The sequence below is a fragment of the Brachyhypopomus gauderio genome, chromosome 3, assembly GCF_052324685.1.
Source record: "Brachyhypopomus gauderio isolate BG-103 chromosome 3, BGAUD_0.2, whole genome shotgun sequence".
NCBI classification, from domain to species: Eukaryota; Metazoa; Chordata; class Actinopteri; order Gymnotiformes; family Hypopomidae; genus Brachyhypopomus; species Brachyhypopomus gauderio.
The window spans coordinates 18,258,711-18,278,308 of record NC_135213.1 but is presented as its reverse complement, the minus strand read 5'-3'; the positions used below and the strand labels follow the sequence as shown (position 1 = coordinate 18,278,308).

Below are 19,598 nucleotides of genomic sequence, written 5' to 3'. Positions count from 1 at the left end.
AACATCGTCGTATAATAATTATTATACGAAGAAGAAGACGTGTTGTGCCTCTTATTTCTCTACTCATTACATAAATAGTGCTCAAACCACAACTCCATTTAGCAAAGATCCATCTTTTATCAGTAGGTCTGTAGGTGAAAGAACAGATATATTCATTAGTCGTTCATTTTTATGCTTTTAAGATGCACGGAGTGTGCGTAGAACCATTTGTTTTATTCTGAACTCGTAAAACCAGTCTGACTTGTATAATTCCACTCAGTCACCAACAGTAAAGACGTTTAGCGTGTCGGGACGGATCGGACTCCCGTATGACACTCTTGTGACTTTAGCGCTATGCTCCTTTGAGCCTCAAAAGTAGGGTCTCCTTGTCTAGTTTATTAATCTACAACGTGAGCTGCACATCACTCTGTATGTCTATTTCTTTTCTTATAAGATTTTTCATCCTGTCGTAGTAAACTTCTGGTTATTAATTATTGCGCTTTCTTGTTTAGATTAGGACAGGTGTGGCAAGTGATTGACCATGTAGTAGCCAATAAGATTTCACGATTATGTCCAGGTCCCGCCCTATCTGCAGACAAAGGCCAATCAAGTAAAAGATTACTTCCTCCCGCTTGCTTCCCTGGATGCAGATTGAGCAAGGTTTCTCATCTTGAGAGAATCACGTTGTAGAGGCGTAGAAGAACTCTAAGGAGCTTCTCGGAAGATCTACTGTATTTGTTTATTTGTTTCCAGTACGGGAGTGGAAGCCAGTGCTCAGACAGTGGCCAGTAAACTCAAGGAGTCTTGACCCGCCGTAACCGCATAATTCCGAGTGAGTAGCTTGCTGACGTTCACTCTTTTCTTCCGAAAGTCCTTTAAACACCAACGTTGAAGCTGTCGGTTGAACGTGTAAACTTTTGAAGGGGAGTTTGGCAGCGCCGTGTTTGGTAACTAAAGCTTCGTGTGTCTTCTCCTTGGGTTTGGTTTGCGTTCTGTCTTGGATTAGCAAGCGTACGCACTTGACCGTAGTCAGGCGCTCTGAACGCCTCCGTCCGGGTTTGTCTTTTGGACTTTTAACTTTCCTTTCTTCAAGCAATCTTGTCCCACCTACTATGTGCGGTGTCGTTACTTTAACTTCAATACTTGCTCTGTCAAGGGGAAAAAGTTGTTTTTTTTTAATGAACTTTGACTCTGACATCAACGATGGTTCTGTGCCAACGATTACATTGCTGATTATTATTATTATAATTAATAATAATAATAATAATAATAATAATAATAATAATAATAATAATAATAATAATAATACTCGAAGTAATAATAGACTAAGTCCTATTAGTAGACTACAAAGCGTGTGGGTGGAAGCTAAATGTCTAATTGCCGTTTTAGGTCATATTTTGGATTACTTCCTAAATGAGTGATAAAGTTTCATCAGCTTCACGTGGGAAGACTCCAGAGGTGGTTGTGTGCTCCACCATCCTCAGTTAGGGGTTGAGGTCTGTGAAGACGGCACTTTCTCATGGGCGTTGTTGATTTTGGAAGGTCTGGTTGTACTTCTGCCCCTTGCAGGTTGCTGTGTCATACATCACAACCAAACAATGTTGAGGGATCTCTTTCTGTTGCCACCTCTCTCCTCCCACACTCCCTCTCTCCTCCCACACTCCCTCTCTCACTTTCTCTGTCTTCCCTCACTACGCCCCTTTGCAGGAGGTGTCAGTTGACAGTCTCTTCCAGTCTGGCTCAGATCGCCTTAACCTTTTACTCCGCTTGGTAACCAGGCACCAGTGAGAGGAGGCAGGCGTGTGATGTATGCCTTCGGCTGAACCCGTAACGCCGGGTCGAGCTGGCCCGAGAGGCTGCTTCACTTCCGCTCACATTCCATTCTTCTGCTGCTGGCTTGTAAATGTGCAGGACTGCAGAATGTCCCGCGCGCCAGGTCTGATGTGCACGGTGGACGGGGGTCTGGGGAGAGGGTTTATTTTCGAATTCCAGCAAGATTAGTAGAAGTCTCTGTTTCGCAAGTTGCTGAGGTGCGGGTCAACGGCAGTATCTGCCTGCCCGCTCTACCCTCTCAGCTCTTCTGAGAGTCTGAAATGATGAGACTCACATGGGCAAACACACATGGGTGTGGTCCAAGGTGGGCTGGACGTACGTGTGTGTCTTTCACTTGGTGTAGTCCTTATGGACATGCTCAAGACTCTACGAAACCAGCATGCTTTGTTTACTCTGACACAGGTTGTCAGGAAGAAACGGTCAAAAGGTAATCAGGAAACCATTTTAAAATACAGCCATCTGTCTCGCTCGGTGAAGGACTCCCATTCAGTACAACATGTACTAAAAAATGGACTTGCATAAGATGCCGTTGACATTTTAGATGTGTTTTCCACATTAGTAGATAAACATCCAAGTTTCACATGACTGTCAGAAGGGCGCGTGGCTGTATAGGGTAGACCGTTCCTCCTGATCTCTTCTTGGTGGTGGTGTTTGTAGTTGGTGGCAGCAGCAGATAACCCAGTTGAAGAGGCTGAGGAGCGTGCTGCCTCTTGGGGAACGGGGACCTGGAGAGGAGCTGAACATGTGGAAGCAGGAGAGGTGAGCGAATCCTGACGCACAGAAACCGTTCTTGGTCCATGGAACAATCCTGATTTTGTCCAGTTCATCTGTGATACAGCTCATCACGAAATGGATCTGATGTTTATCTTGGTGAAGATAAGGATCCAAAGTGGGAAGTGCTGGGTTAAGAGGACACATGTAGGCTTGTTGGATAATCCTGGATGCTGATTCGTTCTTTTGGGCATCATCTCCTTAATGCTTCTCCTGGGTGCTCTTAAACCCTCCTTGATGTTCTACTGGATGTTTTGGGGCTTAGGGGTATTTGAATGGGCTCACCCAGGCTGAACACACTTGCCTGGCTCATGGTTGCCCTGATGTAGCCCTGCATGGAGAGCATTACCATGGGGATGGTTCAGGTTTGCAGAGGACGAGAGTGACCCGGAGGCGTGTGAGAATGTGTGAAATGATTGGTTTGTACTGGTTCCTCAAGTGTTGCTGATTAAGTGATCCCCATATGATCCTCACTTAATCAGACAGCAGACATCTCCTGTACATCTGCACATTACTATTAGTTATTAAGTGTTTTGATGTGATGGGTTTGGCATGTTTTTTTCCTCTCACTCTTTAGTCTGATTTTTGTTATCAATCAGGATTGCTGATGTCAGTGTATTCAAGGTGTCATTGCAACCTCTGATGGTTAGACCTGAATAATGAATTCAAGGCCTATCCCTACACTAAAAAAAAGTTGCTTTAGAATTATGATTCAAAACCTGATCTCCAAAATTGGTCGACTTCAAGACGTCTAGTCTATACTAGTCTAAAGAATAGATAAAGTATAAATAATAGACTTCACCCATGCTCGCATAACCAGCCCATTGTGATTAGGAAAAGAATAAAGTTTAAAACTGAGCCACTTCAAGTTCTTTGGCTCTGCTGAACAGCAGGTGAATGGTGTTGTGCTGATGACATAAGCTTGTGTGCAGATGATGTTTGGCAGAACATTCTGGTGCATCTGTTCTTAATAGTGCACAGTGGCAGTTCAGGTGTACGGTGCCTGTAGTCTGCAGACGCAGCAGGAGAGGACTCGGCAGAGCTGACGTCAGCCTTCTTCTCCACGTCTGCTGTTCCCAGAAGGTTGGCTCAGGGTGCTTCCGTGGTGTCGCGTGATCATCACGCCAGAGATCGCAGCACACTTACTGTGGCACGCAGTGAAATGCGACCACACCACACACCATTTCGTTTGACTTTGTTAGATCGGCAGCTTCAGTTCACAACGTGGGAGTGAGACTAAATATTATGAAGATTCAGGGCCTGTAGGCTCCAAGCATGCTGGGCGTGCTCCTCCTGGATCAGGTTATCCGGAGAGGCGAAACAAGAACTGACCCTGCAGTGGTCCGGTTGGCCTGTGAAGCCCGATACATGGGTACATGGATACAGGTGTAGCACATCTTTCTGCAGTTATTTTTAATCTGTGCTCGGCAGCCACTGGTTAGGTTTCACACCACTGAGGTGACCACGACACATGAGTCCGTACTCCTCGTCATGGACCATGCAAGTATAAACTGAGTAGAGAGTAAAAGGCCAGTGAGGGAATGAGGACCAACTTTAAAACATGAACAATTTCAGAACACAGAATAACACACACACACACATATCAACAGAAAACTATACTGAGTCAGCATGGGCATGCATGCTAAATGAAACCACAGTTCAACTCTGTCTCACACACACGCGTGCACACACACCGAGGTGTGGTGTGATCAACTTGAATTGATAGGTGTTGACGCTTCTTCTGTGCTTGATGGGTTATGCAGAGAGAGAGAGAGACAGTCACCATGTTACTCACTGAGGACTTGGTGAGACCTTTCTCTCTCTCTCAGCAGTGTTCCAGTGTCACTATTTCATTTCATAATTTCAGAGAAGCTTGTCAGTGTAACCATGAAATGACTTAAAATGCTAATTCCCTTTGTGGAGTAGTGAAATACTACAGGAATTCTTATTGCATTAATGCTTTGATGCTTCACACCTTAGACCTTGTGACCCAGCTCATGAAGGTCTTGCAAGTCTGTTATGATAGCGAACAGACTTCTCCAGGACTCAGACACGTCCTGTTCCTGGGGAACCAAAGCTCTGCACAATGGCATCTGTGTCCTGCTCCGACACACCTGACATGGCACATGAAGGTCACCATAACTGTGTTATGACAGTGAAAAGTTCAATCAAGTGCAGGAATGAGCAAGCATCTGTTGTCTGAAGCACCGCGATGTGTATGGAGCAAGTGTGTTTGAGTCTGCATCAGCTCTGCTCATCATGTTTAATTGATAAGAGATTTCTATTGGCTGCCAATTGTGCTGTAGCCACCTCTTTTCTTGGCTTGGCTCTTAATTATTTAGCTCTGTTATGAAATGGGGAAAGTAGGCCCAAAATACACCCGTGTGTGTGTGTGTGTGTGTGTGTGTGTGTGTGTGTGTGTGTGTGTGTGTGTGTGTGTGTGTGTGTGTGTGTGTGTGTGTGTGTGTATCTGTTTACATTCTCATGACAAATGGAACCTTGTGGCATCCTGAGAATACGTTCAAGCAAGTTGCCTGTCTCTTCATATAGGCTGTTCCTACTGTAGTTGCTCAGTCTTCCTGCATACTCGTATGTTAATTACATAAATGTTTGTTTTGAGTTTTCTTGATTTGCATTTGGGACCAAACATCATTCCAAGAAAAAAATCATCTGGTCCACATCGTGTTTTTGTGCTTGTGTATTATGGCTGATATTGTAACACAAATGGACTTGGATCTTCCCCAAATGCATTAGATCTTTAGTGCATGCAACAAAAAAAACATGTATCACATATTGGTTATTATACCTTGCTCAAATATTAACACTCTGCTTTAACACTGTTAATGTGATAAGCTTAAAACTTGGCCTGAATCATAAATGTTCTCCAAGTGTTTGTAGTGTCTGAGATTTCTCCTGATTCTCACAGCACACAGTGATTTGCTAGAAATCTTATTTGTATATCGTGGATGCATGTGGTATTATTTATGCAAAAACCGATTTTGCAATAATAACCACAGGCATATCAGAACTGTAAACCTAAATGATTCACGAGACACAACGGTGGTGTTGAAGACTCCTCTGTCCACTGGATCATAGTCCTAAGCAGACAAAAATACAATCAGGAAAAGCTTGCTCATCTCTTCCTTCATGTCCAGTCTTAGGTTGGCTCTCCTCTGTTTCTGTCTGTGAGCAGCAGTAATTAGGGAGGAAGAAAAGCGGAACGGGGCAGTAAAAGAAAAGGAGATGGGGGAGGGGGTCACACTGCTCTGTTGTGGCCCATCTCTCTCTCTCTTTCACTCTCTCTTTCTCTCTCCATCTCTCTCTCTCCATCTCTCTCCGGCTGGAAATTGGCTGATTTGAGAGTTATTTGCTGAAATCTAACATTTTCTTCTGTGCTCTGCTGGTCCTGTTCAGGTCTTGGGGCTTGGAGCTGGCCATCACACAGACGAGCACCATTTCTCTGACCAGTACCATTATGTTGGTGTGTGCCAGCTGGTGGTTCCGTCATTGTGAGCAGCTGTCTGAAGTGGCCCTTGGCTAGCGCCTGCTGTGTGATTTTGCTTGGGCTGTAAATAGCGGTCTCCCCTTCAGAGCCCCTGTGTTAGACCAGCAGACCCCCAAACCTGAGTGACCCAGAGAAACCTGACCCTCGCCCTGGCCAGACTGCTGTAGCTTAGACATAATGTAATGTTATATTCTTCCTCTCCATACTCCATTGTGTGTGTTACTGAACTGTATTGTATAGGGAGGCCATACACGGTCAGTCATGTGACTACCATGCTAACAGTAAAACCATTTAGTGGCCTTAAGCAGTAATGTGCGCATTCATCTCCGCTGTGGGAATTTGATGCTAATGAATACCAGTGTAACTTGTGGGCTATTTAGGCCACTCTGATAAGATATGGTGGAACCTAAATACCTTGTTGTATAGCTGCACTTGAAACTGGTGTTTTAAGGTTGTTTTACACGTTTAAGGGTGATGCTGCTACAGTTTGAATGAAATGTTATGTCTTGGTAGTATGTTTACTAAATAAATGTTTTATTTCCATTTAGATTATACACATGCTGTATAGCTGCATATTAAAAGTTGGTCAGCCAAAAATGTATTGCAAAAAGTATGTATTACATTTTGTAATTAATTTTTTAAAAATGTGTATTTATATAATATACACTACTTACAAAATATTGGGGATGTTTGTGTTGAATTTCAGGATGAACCTAAAATGCACTCTAACCTTTACAGGTGAACTTAATGTGACCGTCTCTAAACATTTGAATACACATGTTCAACTGTCCAATGTTTTAGTTCTTGCAATGTTTCAGTTCAACTTGCAGAACTTGCTGTTCTCTATAATAGACAAGAGAGTTTAACGGCAAAATTCACAACAGGTGTTTGATCCTTGAATCTATCAATACATTTCCTGGTTCAATTAGAATAGATATTTAAACAGTCCTCCTCATGCTGTTCACATTTTGACATCATGAGACCAAGACGGCACCTCACAATTGATCAACAGAACCTCACCAAGGTTTCAAACAGGATGTTCTCAGACAGAAGTGGCCACTGAGCTTAGAGTATCAGAGAGACTGGAAGAGTCACAGAAAGGCATTGAAGTGGACCTCCTTTGCCTACATCCCACACTGATGACCACTTCGTTGTGAACAGTGCCCTGTGGAACAGGATGATGAATGCCACACAACTCCTGGGAGGTGAGAGGCACCCAAGTGTCATGTCAGACCATTCAGAACCGTTTACATCAGAGTGGTCTGTGTGCCGGAGGATCTGCAAGGGTACCTGACCACACCGCCGGGCACAGGCGTCATCGTCTTTAATGGGCCCCGCAGCATTTACACTGGATGAGGGACCAGTGGCCTCAGTGCTGTTCACTGATGAAAGTTGATTTGAGAAATGGTGGCCGACAACGATGCGGTTGATTTCAAGGAGAGCGTTATGCATCAGCTACTGTTTTCACTGTTTTCATGGTAGGTGTGTTACGTTTTGGGTATTTAGGAGATTTTTCTATCCAGAGTGACTTACAAAGTGCTCTGCTATTATAAATCGATAGATTCCCATTCCTCTTTGCAATACAACCATTCACATTCCAAGACCTGTATAAAGTTCTGTATTGACTCTGTCCCTTAGGAAGTCCTACATTATACGCTGACCTACAAACAATAAAACGGAGAGAGATGAGGCAGGGTGAATGAGAGTGAGAGAGAGAAGGAGAGAGAGAATGAATTCCACTCCTCACTCTAATCTGAAATCACTGTTCCACCTCCATTGCAGGTCTTCTTTTCCCCCTCCACAGAATGCTCTGCCATGCCTGCTCTGGAACTCTTGCTCTGGAGTCTCTATTCCTCCACTCCTTCCTCCACTCCTTCCTCCACTCCTTCCTCAAGCCAGAAAAAAATTGTTTTATTTATTAACAAATGTATAACATGAGACTAAACAACACTTTCAGAATGATTTGCTTTTATTGAACTGAAAGAATCCAGGAACTTTCATCTAAATAAATAATTAAAAGTTTAGCTGTTATGCAGAGATGGAGCTGCAGATAGAAGACTTTAATATTTGAGATGTGTCTATTTAGATTCTACAACAAGATCTTTTGTGTTTGGTGCTGTCCATAATGAACGTGATGTTTTTCATGGTCTTTTGAGAAGACGCTGGGTCATGTGTGTTGCAATGGCGCAGTCCTGAACCGAGGGAGAATTTGCTTCTTGCTCTGGGTGAAATTTGGGGCGACTGTGGTACCATAGCACCACTACATTTCACTACAATTTTTAATGTTTCGGTTTTTTTTTTTATGTGTGTGCGTGCGTGCACATGTTTGAATATAGTTTGGTTTTCTAACTTTTCTTACTATTGCCAGTGTTGCTATAAATTGTGGAGAGAAGGTTGACGTGAAGGAGGGTTGGTAACATGTAGAGTAATGTTTTTTTGAGCATGTGTGGTTAAACCACAAACGGGCCAGAACCTGGGTACTTCAGATTTTTTGTTCAAGTTATCATTCACTTAAAATCCATTTTCCAAGGTTCCTTTCCAAAAAACACATGAAAGAAAGTTCAGCTTAGTTTACTTAATACGCATATCCTGTATGGGGTGGGGGTCCTGTATGGGGCGGGGGTGTAGAGGAACGTACTGCCCTACAGACCATGAGCCCCAGTGTAATTTGAACCTAGCTTTATCCCACTCAGGATCCTAAGGCTGCTCTTTGGCACACTGGCCAAACGCCTCCACAGGGTGACCCACAGGGTGCCTCCTGTTGTGTTTCTAAGGATGCTGCAGAGGGTGGTGTTAGCTTTAGCGTCACCACTAATGGTATACCTTGATACTTGGAAGCGTCCATGCTGGTGAAATGGTTGGTATTTTGGAACCAAGAAAGAGGAGCAAAGTTGAGTCTGCCGACTGATTATGGAGTGAAGATGGGCTATGTTGGTCTGCTGTTGTGGTAATGAGAGAGATTACATGTTTGCAGATGAATGGCCTATACGTGTGTGTGTGTGTGTGTGTGTGTGTGTGTGTGTGTGTGTGTGTTTTCCCCACTAACCTGCCTGTGTGCTACTGTGACCTTTTAAGCTCTCTCCTGATCTGCCAAACTGTGTTTCCACTGGCATAGTTTCCTTGGCAGAACCATAAGGTTGTCGTCTAATGGACCTAAGATAATCCAGAAGTGGGCTGAGCCTGAGATTTAAGGAGGACAGCTAAATGGTGAGCACGTGCTGGTGTGACATTCTCATGTTGTCAAGGAGACCATTCCAAATTTCATTATTCCATTTCAAGTTCCGTTATGATGTCCAAAACCCAAATATGTCGTCTTTTAATGCCCAAATAACATTTGATCACGTTTTGTTTCGTGCTCATGGAATATATTTAATTGGTTATACTCTTGTCAAGTCATGCACCATTTTAAGGTCCGCTCTTGTGTGTATATTTTTGTCTTGTGATCCAAAATAAAAATGCTTCCTCCCAGCTGGTCTGTGAATTTGGCTGTAATCCCTCAAAGCGAGTATGTTGAAATTAGTCTAATCTTTTAACTGGTCTCCTCTGTCAGAAGTAATTTCCATTGTGTGTTCAGGCAGTAAGTCCCTGCTGGAAGCAGGCTGTGTTTAATCCTCTGCTGAAACCTAGCAGGGCAGTCCCGTACAGAGATTCAGAGCCCTCCTCGTGCAATATCTACACCCTGCAGGTGAAGATCATGGAGTGGACGGTGTCACTGGAAATGTAGCTCTCAAATCTTGTAATCCTGCATCTTGTGTAGTTAGGTCCCCTGTGTAAGATGGATCATGGGATAAGGTGTGTGTGTGAGAGAGAAAGAGAGAGAGTCTGTGAGAGCAAGTGCTTTGAATTTTTTTGTGTGTGCAGTTTGCATATTTGTGTGCATGGTTTGCACACATGTGTGAAGGTGTGGCAATCTAACAAAAAAAAAGTCTTGTTTTTGTTTAACTTGGCATTCACATGAAATATGCAGTGCCCTTCTTGCTAACAGTCGATGTCTTCTTGCAGGTAGAGCTGTTTTTAATCTTTTTGTTTATTTTAACATTTCCTAACTCTGCCTTTAGTGTTATGCAGTCTGATGCTTCCCTCCCCCTATATACATGGTAGTAGTATTGTAGTTCAGCGTCAAGCCCTTTGCGAATTGTTGGGATTTCATGATGATCTGTGGGGCATGTCCAGGAATGACCTGTGTGTTGAGAGTTTGTGGACTGAATCAGAGGACAGGCCTGAAGGGACCCTCGGAGACGTGTCCTTAGGGAGCATGCAGGCGATTTATGAGGAAGTGGAATGAACACGCTTCAGCAGCTCTGATCACTCAACCAAAGGGACAGAGGAATCCTGGGGCTCTCACAGTGGCCACTGCAGTCTCATACACAGTGGATGCTGTTATAATGCATGACAAATTCTGTCTGTCTCTCTCTCTGTGTGTCTCTCTCTCTCTCTCTCTCTCTCTGTCTCTCTCTCTGTGTCTGTCTCTCTCTCTGTGTCTGTCTCTCTCTCTCTGTCTGTCTCTCTTTCTCTGTCTGTCTCTCTGTGTCTGTCTGTCTCTCGCTCTCTCTCTCTGTATGTCTCTCTGTTCACATGTATGTGGGGGCTCTTTATGACCCAGATGACTCTGTGTCTCTGATTGCCCCCCCCCCACCCCCTCCTCTCTGACTCTGTCTCAGACGCACACAAAGTCCAGGCAGTTGTACAGACAGTGAGAGGTTTATGTGGGTGCAGGGCATTCCACACTAAATGGTGAAGGCTGGCCAAGTTCAGCTTCAGCGTTTTGTCACACATGGCATGATGTGTTGCTGTTCTGAAGTCTCGTGAAGTGGGGAATTCCCCCAGCGTGTGATTGGAGCACATCTGCCTGCGTCACTTTAACCGGCTTCCTTGAAACAGCTGTGTGCAGTGGTGGTGATGTGTGTGTGTGTGTGTGTGTGTGTGTGTGTGTGATCAGCTAGGCATGCCTCAGTGTGTACTGCACTCTCACCTTGTGCATGGTCATATGAACCCTGATGTTTAAAACTGGTTTAATTAAATTTTACACATTTATGGCCAGTAGGTTTATGTATGTTTACCTGTTATATCTGTGAAAATGCAGCAGGTTTAAGCTAGTAAAGAGCCATCTAATAGCACTGAAGTCATTTTACTATGTGATTTTTAACAGCTAGCTTACAACCTCCTGTCGTGTAATGTTCATTAAAAAAGATTAACTTAGTAACGTGGGAGGTTACATATAGATTACAGGCAATTCCTCTCTCCTTTCCTGAGCAACGCACAGCCCTCAAATGTTGTGCAACCAGACTCCTTTTCAAATCCAGGTTCTATAAATGGCCATTGACATCACTTCAGTTCCCTTGTCCCTATTCTGTTCCATAGCTGATTGCTGAAGCAAGTCTCTGTGAACTCCTGTGCTGATCAGTGTTTGAACATGCTTCATCATCAGTTTATGGAATTACCATTTAATTGCATAAATGGACAGACACTTTTGCTCTGTCATTATAAAAGGATTTGGTGGTTTGGAATGTCTTTTGAACTGCTTCTGTCTCCCTGGAACAGGCATGTGTTCATGTGTTCACAAAGTCTGTGGTACATTGTGTGTGTGTGTGTGTGTGGGGGGGGGGGGGGGGGGGGTGGTTGTGGTTGTGCACCTGTGTGTTCCTGCATGTGCGTGTGTGTGCACATACGGTTGTTAAATAGTCTGACATTAAGCCAAGGCAGCTTTTAAGCCTGGGGTGGATTTATTTTTAGATGTAATTTCTGATGTAACAGATGCCGCCTGGCTGTGATTAGTGGTGATTTTGAATGTTTCTTGACTTTAGGCTGATAAGGCAGAAAGGATTGTTGCATTGTTAAAAGCTCATCACTCTTCTTTAATAGTGCACACTATCCCTCTCCTGGTGTCTTCTGCTTTCCCTGCTGTGTACAGCCCTTTGTTGGAATCACCTGTGTTTACCCCTCACCCTTTCTCCTCCTTGCAAAACAATCACCTGTGGTTTACCCCTCACCCTTTCTCCTCCTTCCAAAACAATCACCTGTGTTTTACCCCTCACCCTTTCTCCTCCTTGCAAAACAATCACCTGTGGTTACCCCTCACCCTTTCTCCTCCTTGCAAAACAATCACCTGTGTTTACCCCTCACCCTTTCTCCTCCTTGCAAAACAATCACCTGTGTTTACCCCTCACCCTTTCTCCTCCTTGCAAAACAATCACCTGTGTTTACCCCTCACCCTTTCTCCTCCTTGCAAAACAATCACCTGTGTTTACCCCTCACCCTTTCTCCTCCTTGCAAAACAATCACCTGTGTTTACCCCTCACCCTTTCTCCTCCTTGCAAAACAATCACCTGTGGTTTACCCCTCACCCTTTCTCCTCCTTCCAAAACAATCACCTGTGTTTACCCCTCACCCTTTCTCCTCCTTGCAAAACAATCACCTGTGTTTACCCCTCACCCTTTCTCCTCCTTCCAAAACAATCACCTGTGTTTACCCCTCACCCTTTCTCCTCCTTGCAAAACAATCACCTGTGTTTACCCCTCACCCTTTCGCCTCCTTCCAAAACAATCACCTGTGTTTTACCCCTCACCCTTTCTCCTCCTTGCAAAACAATCACCTGTGTTTACCCCTCACCCTTTCTCCTCCTTCCAAAACAATCACCTGTGTTTACCCCTCACCCTTTCTCCTCCTTCCAAAACAATCACCTGTGTTTACCCCTCACCCTTTCTCCTCCTTCCAAAACAATCACCTGTGTTTTACCCCTCACCCTTTCTCCTCCTTGCAAAACAATCACCTGTGTTTACCCCTCACCCTTTCTCCTCCTTCCAAAACAATCACCTGTGTTTACCCCTCACCCTTTCTCCTCCTTCCAAAACAATCACCTGTGTTTACCCCTCACCCTTTCTCCTCCTTCCAAAACAATCACCTGTGTTTACCCCTCACCCTTTCTCCTCCTTGCAAAACAATCACCTGTGTTTACCCCTCACCCTTTCTCCTCCTTCCAAAACAATCACCTGTGTTTACCCCTCACCCTTTCTCCTCCTTGCAAAACAATCACCTGTGGTTTACCCCTCACCCTTTCTCCTCCTTCCAAAACAATCACCTGTGTTTTACCCCTCACCCTTTCTCCTCCTTGCAAAACAATCACCTGTGTTTACCCCTCACCCTTTCTCCTCCTTCCAAAACAATCACCTGTGTTTACCCCTCACCCTTTCTCCTCCTTCCAAAACAATCACCTGTGTTTTACCCCTCACCCTTTCTCCTCCTTGCAAAACAATCACCTGTGTTTACCCCTCACCCTTTCTCCTCCTTGCAAAACAATCACCTGTGTTTACCCCTCACCCTTTCTCCTCCTTCCAAAACAATCACCTGTGTTTACCCCTCACCCTTTCTCCTCCTTCCAAAACAATCACCTGTGTTTACCCCTCACCCTTTCTCCTCCTTCCAAAACAATCACCTGTGTTTACCCCTCACCCTTTCTCCTCCTTCCAAAACAATCACCTGTGTTTACCCCTCACCCTTTCTCCTCCTTCCAAAACAATCACCTGTGTTTACCCCTCACCCTTTCTCCTCCTTCCAAAACAATCACCTGTGTTTACCCCTCACCCTTTCTCCTCCTTCCAAAACAATCACCTGTGTTTACCCCTCACCCTTTCTCCTCCTTCCAAAAAAAAGACCAGTGGCTCCTCCATTTGAGTCTGAGTATTCTCACCGTACAGAGCTTACTCATCAGAAACACTGCCCCCCTCAAACCCTGCACTTCCTATTTAGTTATTTATTTATTTTGCCTTTTCTTTTTCCACTCCAAGTTCATGTTTCATTCCCTAGTGGCCACAAACGGTAGTGCCCTAAGGAGTCCGCTTACGCTGCTGGAGTTGATTCTTTAGGCCTGGTACAGTACTTGGGCTACATCGCATCAAAATCGTCCTGACTTTTTCTAATAGTTTGAAAATAATGGCTCAATTAAGGTATGTATATCACAAAGATAGAAAGTTTATTTTTGACTGTATAATATTGCATACACAAATGTAGTTAACAAATCAAATATAAATGTTTTTGTATTTAAATATTTCATTAAATATTACAATTCTTGTAATATCAGTGGATTGTATTGTTTTGTGCCACACTTAATGACATTTTGGTTGAAAATGCTTTCATTACCTTTCACCCCCCCAATGTGGAGAGTGAAACTGTGTTTTGAGTTCCAGTGTGACTCTTTGTTGTTGAGAGAAGTGGACCCGCTCTGTTGCGTCTACATTGTGCTGCTTGGTGAGATTTTCTCTCACCAAGTATGGTGTGAGCCCACACAAGCCCCAGCTCCTCCATTGACAAAATAGCAGCAGTGTTGATAAATAATGCCTTTTCTCCCGCTATCTGACCTGAACAATGAGTCCATTCATGCACGGACACTTTTACTGTAACCTCTTACTCACAGGCTCTTACACAACAGGCATCGTTGGTCCTGTGTCTGAATACATGCCAAATTCCAATAAAGGCCAGCCGAGCGCCTCATGGACCCTTCCAACTACGTCTCTCCTCAACATGATTCGGGCCCCTCGTCTCTCCTTGCTTTCAGAAAGAAGCGCTGTGTTTTCTTGTGTCTTTGTATTGTTGTCGTGACTGGTCCATCTTTGCCATTTGGGCAGGTGTCCTTGCTTGGCTGTGTATTTGAGGCTGTTTGTTGGGTGAGCAGCGTTGGGGCTGGTGTTAATGCAGCCTACCCCTGTTCTGAGTGTCCCTCCAGGCTGGCGGTGGACTTCTCCAGGGTAGCGGTGGTTCCAAAATGCCACTGGTCCATTGTCCTGCCTGAGGGGACCGGGTTTGGCTGGCTACATAAACCCGGCTGCTGTAAAGGATCCAGAGGAATCCTGACCATTCACTGGGAGGCCTTTTGAATCTTCATGTGTACAGAATGTTATGAGATCTCAGAGCATGGGTTTGTCCACGTATGGGTGTGCCACGAGATGTTTGTGTTATGTTCTTTATTTTGTTGCGGGCATGGGGTGTTCTTCATCACAGTAAGGTTAGCCCCAGTAAGGTTGCAATGGTTTGAACTGGGACAGCAAGCAAGTTCTGTCCCAGTGCCCAAAATGGTGATCAAGTGCCCCGTTTGCATTGTTTTTCTGAGCTAAGAAGCTTAGCATGTGAATTAGCATTAGGGTCTAGGGTTTGAACACCCTAAACGTATTAAACAGGATTGGCAGGGGCAGAAAAGGCCATCGTGTGTGTGTGTGTGTGTGTGTGTGTGTGTGTGTGTGTGTGTGTGTGTGTGTGTGTGTGTGTGTGTGTGTGTTGTGTGTGTGTGTGTGTGTAGCTCATTGATTAAGTTTTACATTTAATTTAATGATATATATGTATGTATGTATGTATGTATGTATGTAGTTTAAACATACTTTAAAATGCATAAATGCACAAGTTATTATACCTGCTAATTATTGTTTACCATAATGGAACCAAATGATTTATATTGGTGCATCCCCTTTTTTTTTCCTGTTGTCTCTGAGAATCCGTTGAACTGCTGTATGCTCACTGTGTTGGAATCCAGGCCAGGCAGGTGCCTTCTTAAAGCACGTTGCAAACCCCAGGGCAGTGGTAGAAGCTGTGTACAGTTTGCCCAGGGAAGTGGTACAAGAGTTTTGACTTCACAGTCTCAAGGGGGAGCAGTAGTCATGACTGCATTACTCAGGGGGAAACGTGTCACTCAAAGCAGGTTCCTTTTCAGAGGACATTACCATTATTTCAGACACTATTTGTATAAGGGGGCTTTTGTCCAGAACACACCCAGTCATTCTGAGCCGGACACTTTACCTGGGAACTTTACACACCTGAGCTCTGGGTTCCACCTGCCAGTTCCACCTTCTGGCCACGCCCATGCGGAATGCATTTCAGACCAGGCAGTAAATCCTTCCTTCATAACGTTCTAACACAGCACAGTAATCCTCTGTCAGTTCTCAGCAGGCTGGAACTTCAATTGCACCATTGCCTGTTTATTAGAAAAGTTTATCTGATACAGTCCAGCACAAAGAGGGGTTTGAATGAAGACTCCTGATGAACAATAAAGATTTGTTGTTGTCTTTTTTTTGTCATAATTCTCTATAATTTCTGAAACGTCTGAGGTCTGTGCTAACCCAAAGCGGATTGCCCCATCTAGTGGCAAAAAACTGTAAACACGTGATATTATTTTTGTGCTGTCTCTATTGCTAATACTCTATATTAGAGTTTTTAAGTTCTTCAATAAAAATGGCTCTACAGCATAGTTTTAGCATGACACTAGAAATGTGCTCTGTTGGAGCACACACACACACACTGCACGTCATAACACTGGCACCATTGGAAATTAATTGTAATATTAATCAGGCTTTTAGAAATAATTGTGTAATCTTGATCAGTGTATCTCGGTGTCTGACCTTCAGCTGAATGTTCATTAGCTCTGTGGCTTAGTAACATAAGCAGTTGACTTGTTTCTGGCACCATGATTAAAAGTGGATCAAAATATGTAACGTCTGAAAGAAAACATTTTTAATCCTAGAGTGCTCCGTCCACATTCTGTGACAGGCAACACAAAACATTTCACAACAAGTATTTGGTGGTATGCTTTTATTACCTGGATGTATTATGTATGTTTCGTATCCGTGTGTACGCATGAAAAGTTGTAGCCTGTGTAATTCTCACACACACACACACACACACACACACACACTCATCACACACCATGCTTTTAATAGTAACACAAAGCTACTGTTCCAGTTACTGCACACACAAGAATCTCAATGGGATGACTGGAGGAAAACAACAAAAACAGTTTGGTAACAAAAATATGGTAACAGTCCAGGATTCTGTCCAAATTGTGTTTGTCTATAATGGTGTAAACATGATCCCTATTATGAATGTGAGCAGGCGGTGACCTGTGCAAATGTTTTGTTTAAGTAACAAAGATGCACACTGGGGGGGAAATTTCAGATTTACTGATACAAGACATAACCAGGCTGCCTCGAGAACGGGTTCGTTGAGGGCTACTAGCGCCCCCTTGTGGAGAAGCGTTTGAATGCCCACTTGCAGTGTCAGGCTGCTTTTCGTTCTCCGCACCTCTCCTGCTGTAACTGAATATGGTGCATGAAGGGGAGGACTGGAGTGGAGGAACACTGTACTGGTGGGACTGGGGTAGTGTCGACCTCAGTTTATCTACTGTTGAACTGCTGATTGACTTAATGTTTTCAGGTCTTATGATAAACTGTCATAGATCAATTTCATAGTCATTTGATGACGAGTTCAAATAGGCACAAATCAGTCACATTTGAGCTTGGTACTCTAGCCGTTGGCATGGCTACTGTGCTAACGTCTGTATAGACATAACACGGTTGTGAAACGCTGTCCATAAAAAAGAAAGAAAAATAACTTGCTTTGTGCCGGTGTATGATTGCACCACTAGGTGGCAGCAGTGTGCTGTTGGCGATGGCTTAATGCTGCATAATTGAAACTCCAGCATACCTTTCATTGCAGTCAGGTGTTGTTTCCCCCCCCTTCTTCTCTCCACATGGCTGGTTATTCCACTAACTTGATCCTGTGTGATATTGAGAAGCTGAGCATGGAGCATGGCCACCCCTCCTCCCTCACCCCTCCCTCTCTCCATTTGTCTTCTTCATCCCTCCGTTTTTCATTTGTTCTTTCAGGCCGCTGGTTACAGGTCTTTAGGGTGATATAAAGGTTTCAGGCATTTTGGAAGCTGTGGCACGGATCCTGGAGCACCAAAGGCCCCGAACGGAAAAGTTGAAATTGGAATTTGATTTGGGAATGGGGCTAATGAGTCCGTCTCCCTCCCTCCATCTCTCCATCTTCCTGTGTCTTCCTCCCTTCTATCCCAATATGGACACACTCCTTTTGAACTCTTGGTGTTGATAAACAAAATAAAAATCATATTTAGCCTGAATGTTTAATTGAATCACTAGAGCAAACTGTGTGTGTGTGTGTGTGTTTCAGGTTGGTCCATGGCATAGCCCCGCCCCTGCAGCTTGCTCCTGGGGGAGTGGCCATTTAGCTCCACCCCACAGCCACACTGCAGGACTGCGATACTAACAGGAAGTGGGCGTATTGTTAACACAACCATGCCAGCTCTTTCTACTGGAACAGGCCCTGACACAGGTACTGTAGCAGTCACTCAAGTAGATTAATGCTTCTTTTTTGCTCAGTGTCATAATGTAAATTACACTATAGATCATATTTTAGTTCTCCAACAAAGATCTTTGAGGTAGTTCACCTCCACTAAAGTATGTCTATCGTAACAGCACCTCCGTCATACAACCCCTGCTTCCATGTTACCCCTGCCTCCGCCATGTTACCCCTGCCATGTTACCCCTGCCTCCGCCATGTTACCCCTGCCTCCGCCATGTTACCCCTGCTTCCATGTTACCCCTGCCTCCGCCAGGTTACCCCTGCCTCCGCCATGTTACCCCTGCCATGTTACCCCTGCCATGTTACCCCTGCCTCCGCCATGTTACCCCCGCCATGTTACCCCTGCCTCTGCCATGTTACCCCTGCCATGTTACCCCTGCCTCCGCCATGTTACTCCTGCCATGTTACCCCTGCCTCCGCCATGTTACCCCTGCCTCCGCCATGTTACCCCTGCCTCCGCCATGTTACCCTTGCCATGTTACCCCTGCCTCCACCATGTTACCCCTGCCTCTGCTGTATTGTCTCTATCATCATGGCACCTCTGCTCCAGTGGTTGTGTATGTACAGTGCTACCAGGCGCTCTGCCAGTCACCATGGAGATGCATATGACTCTACATGACTTTGACTTTAATGTTCACTCAGTCATTTCAATTACGTAGCCATTTCATTTAGTGTGTGCACGCGTGTGTGTGCGTGATTGTGTGTGCCTCTCCTGTTATACATGTGTGCATGCATTCAGTTCCGCGTGTCCATATGTTTGTATTTATGCATGTGGTTATGCAAAGGGTCTAGACTGATACAATAAGTGTACACATTTGTCTTAGAGTTTATCTTCTCATGAATAAAGGAGTGCACACTCGTGTGTGTGTGTGTGTGTGTGTGTGTGTGTGTGTGTGTGTGTGTGTGTGTGTGTGTGTGTGTGTGTGTGTGTGTGTGTGCTCGGTGAGCATGTGTGTTTTTGAAATCAGACTTCATAGCCCATACGATTACGTACCGGTTGTGGGAATCCATATAGACAAAGTGAAAACCCAGACCATCAATTACTATTATGGTAATTTCAACCAATTATTGTCCTGTATGTCCTTTCCAAGCAAAACATGTCCAATCTGTATGTTCATGTCTCTGTGTCTGATCTTTGGCCCAATTAACTCATCACAGAGATGGCAGCCTATGGATGCTTGCATTCATTTTTCCATTGCCGTCTCTTTTACACACACACACGCACAACTACAAACATGTACCTGTGTGTGTGCTTGAGGAATGTAACGGGAGAGTAGGGCAATGACCATACTATGTCCATACTATCCCAACGCTGACTCATCTGTGTTCTTGCCTCTGAAGGTGTGTGTGTGTGTGTGTGTGTGTG

General features: G+C 44.5%; 1 protein-coding gene across 1 annotated transcript in view; it reads left to right on the top strand.

The window, feature by feature from the left end:
* Positions 1-436: 436 nt before the first annotated feature.
* Positions 437-19,598, top strand: part of mpp7a (MAGUK p55 scaffold protein 7a) — a 95,248-nt gene continuing 76,086 nt past the window's right edge. Inside the window, exons 1-2 of the mRNA XM_076998479.1 lie at positions 437-811; positions 18,041-18,202. Of these exons, the coding sequence (XP_076854594.1) occupies positions 18,166-18,202 (37 nt within the window). The 5' untranslated portion in view covers positions 437-811; positions 18,041-18,165. The remainder of the gene's footprint in view (positions 812-18,040; positions 18,203-19,598) is intronic.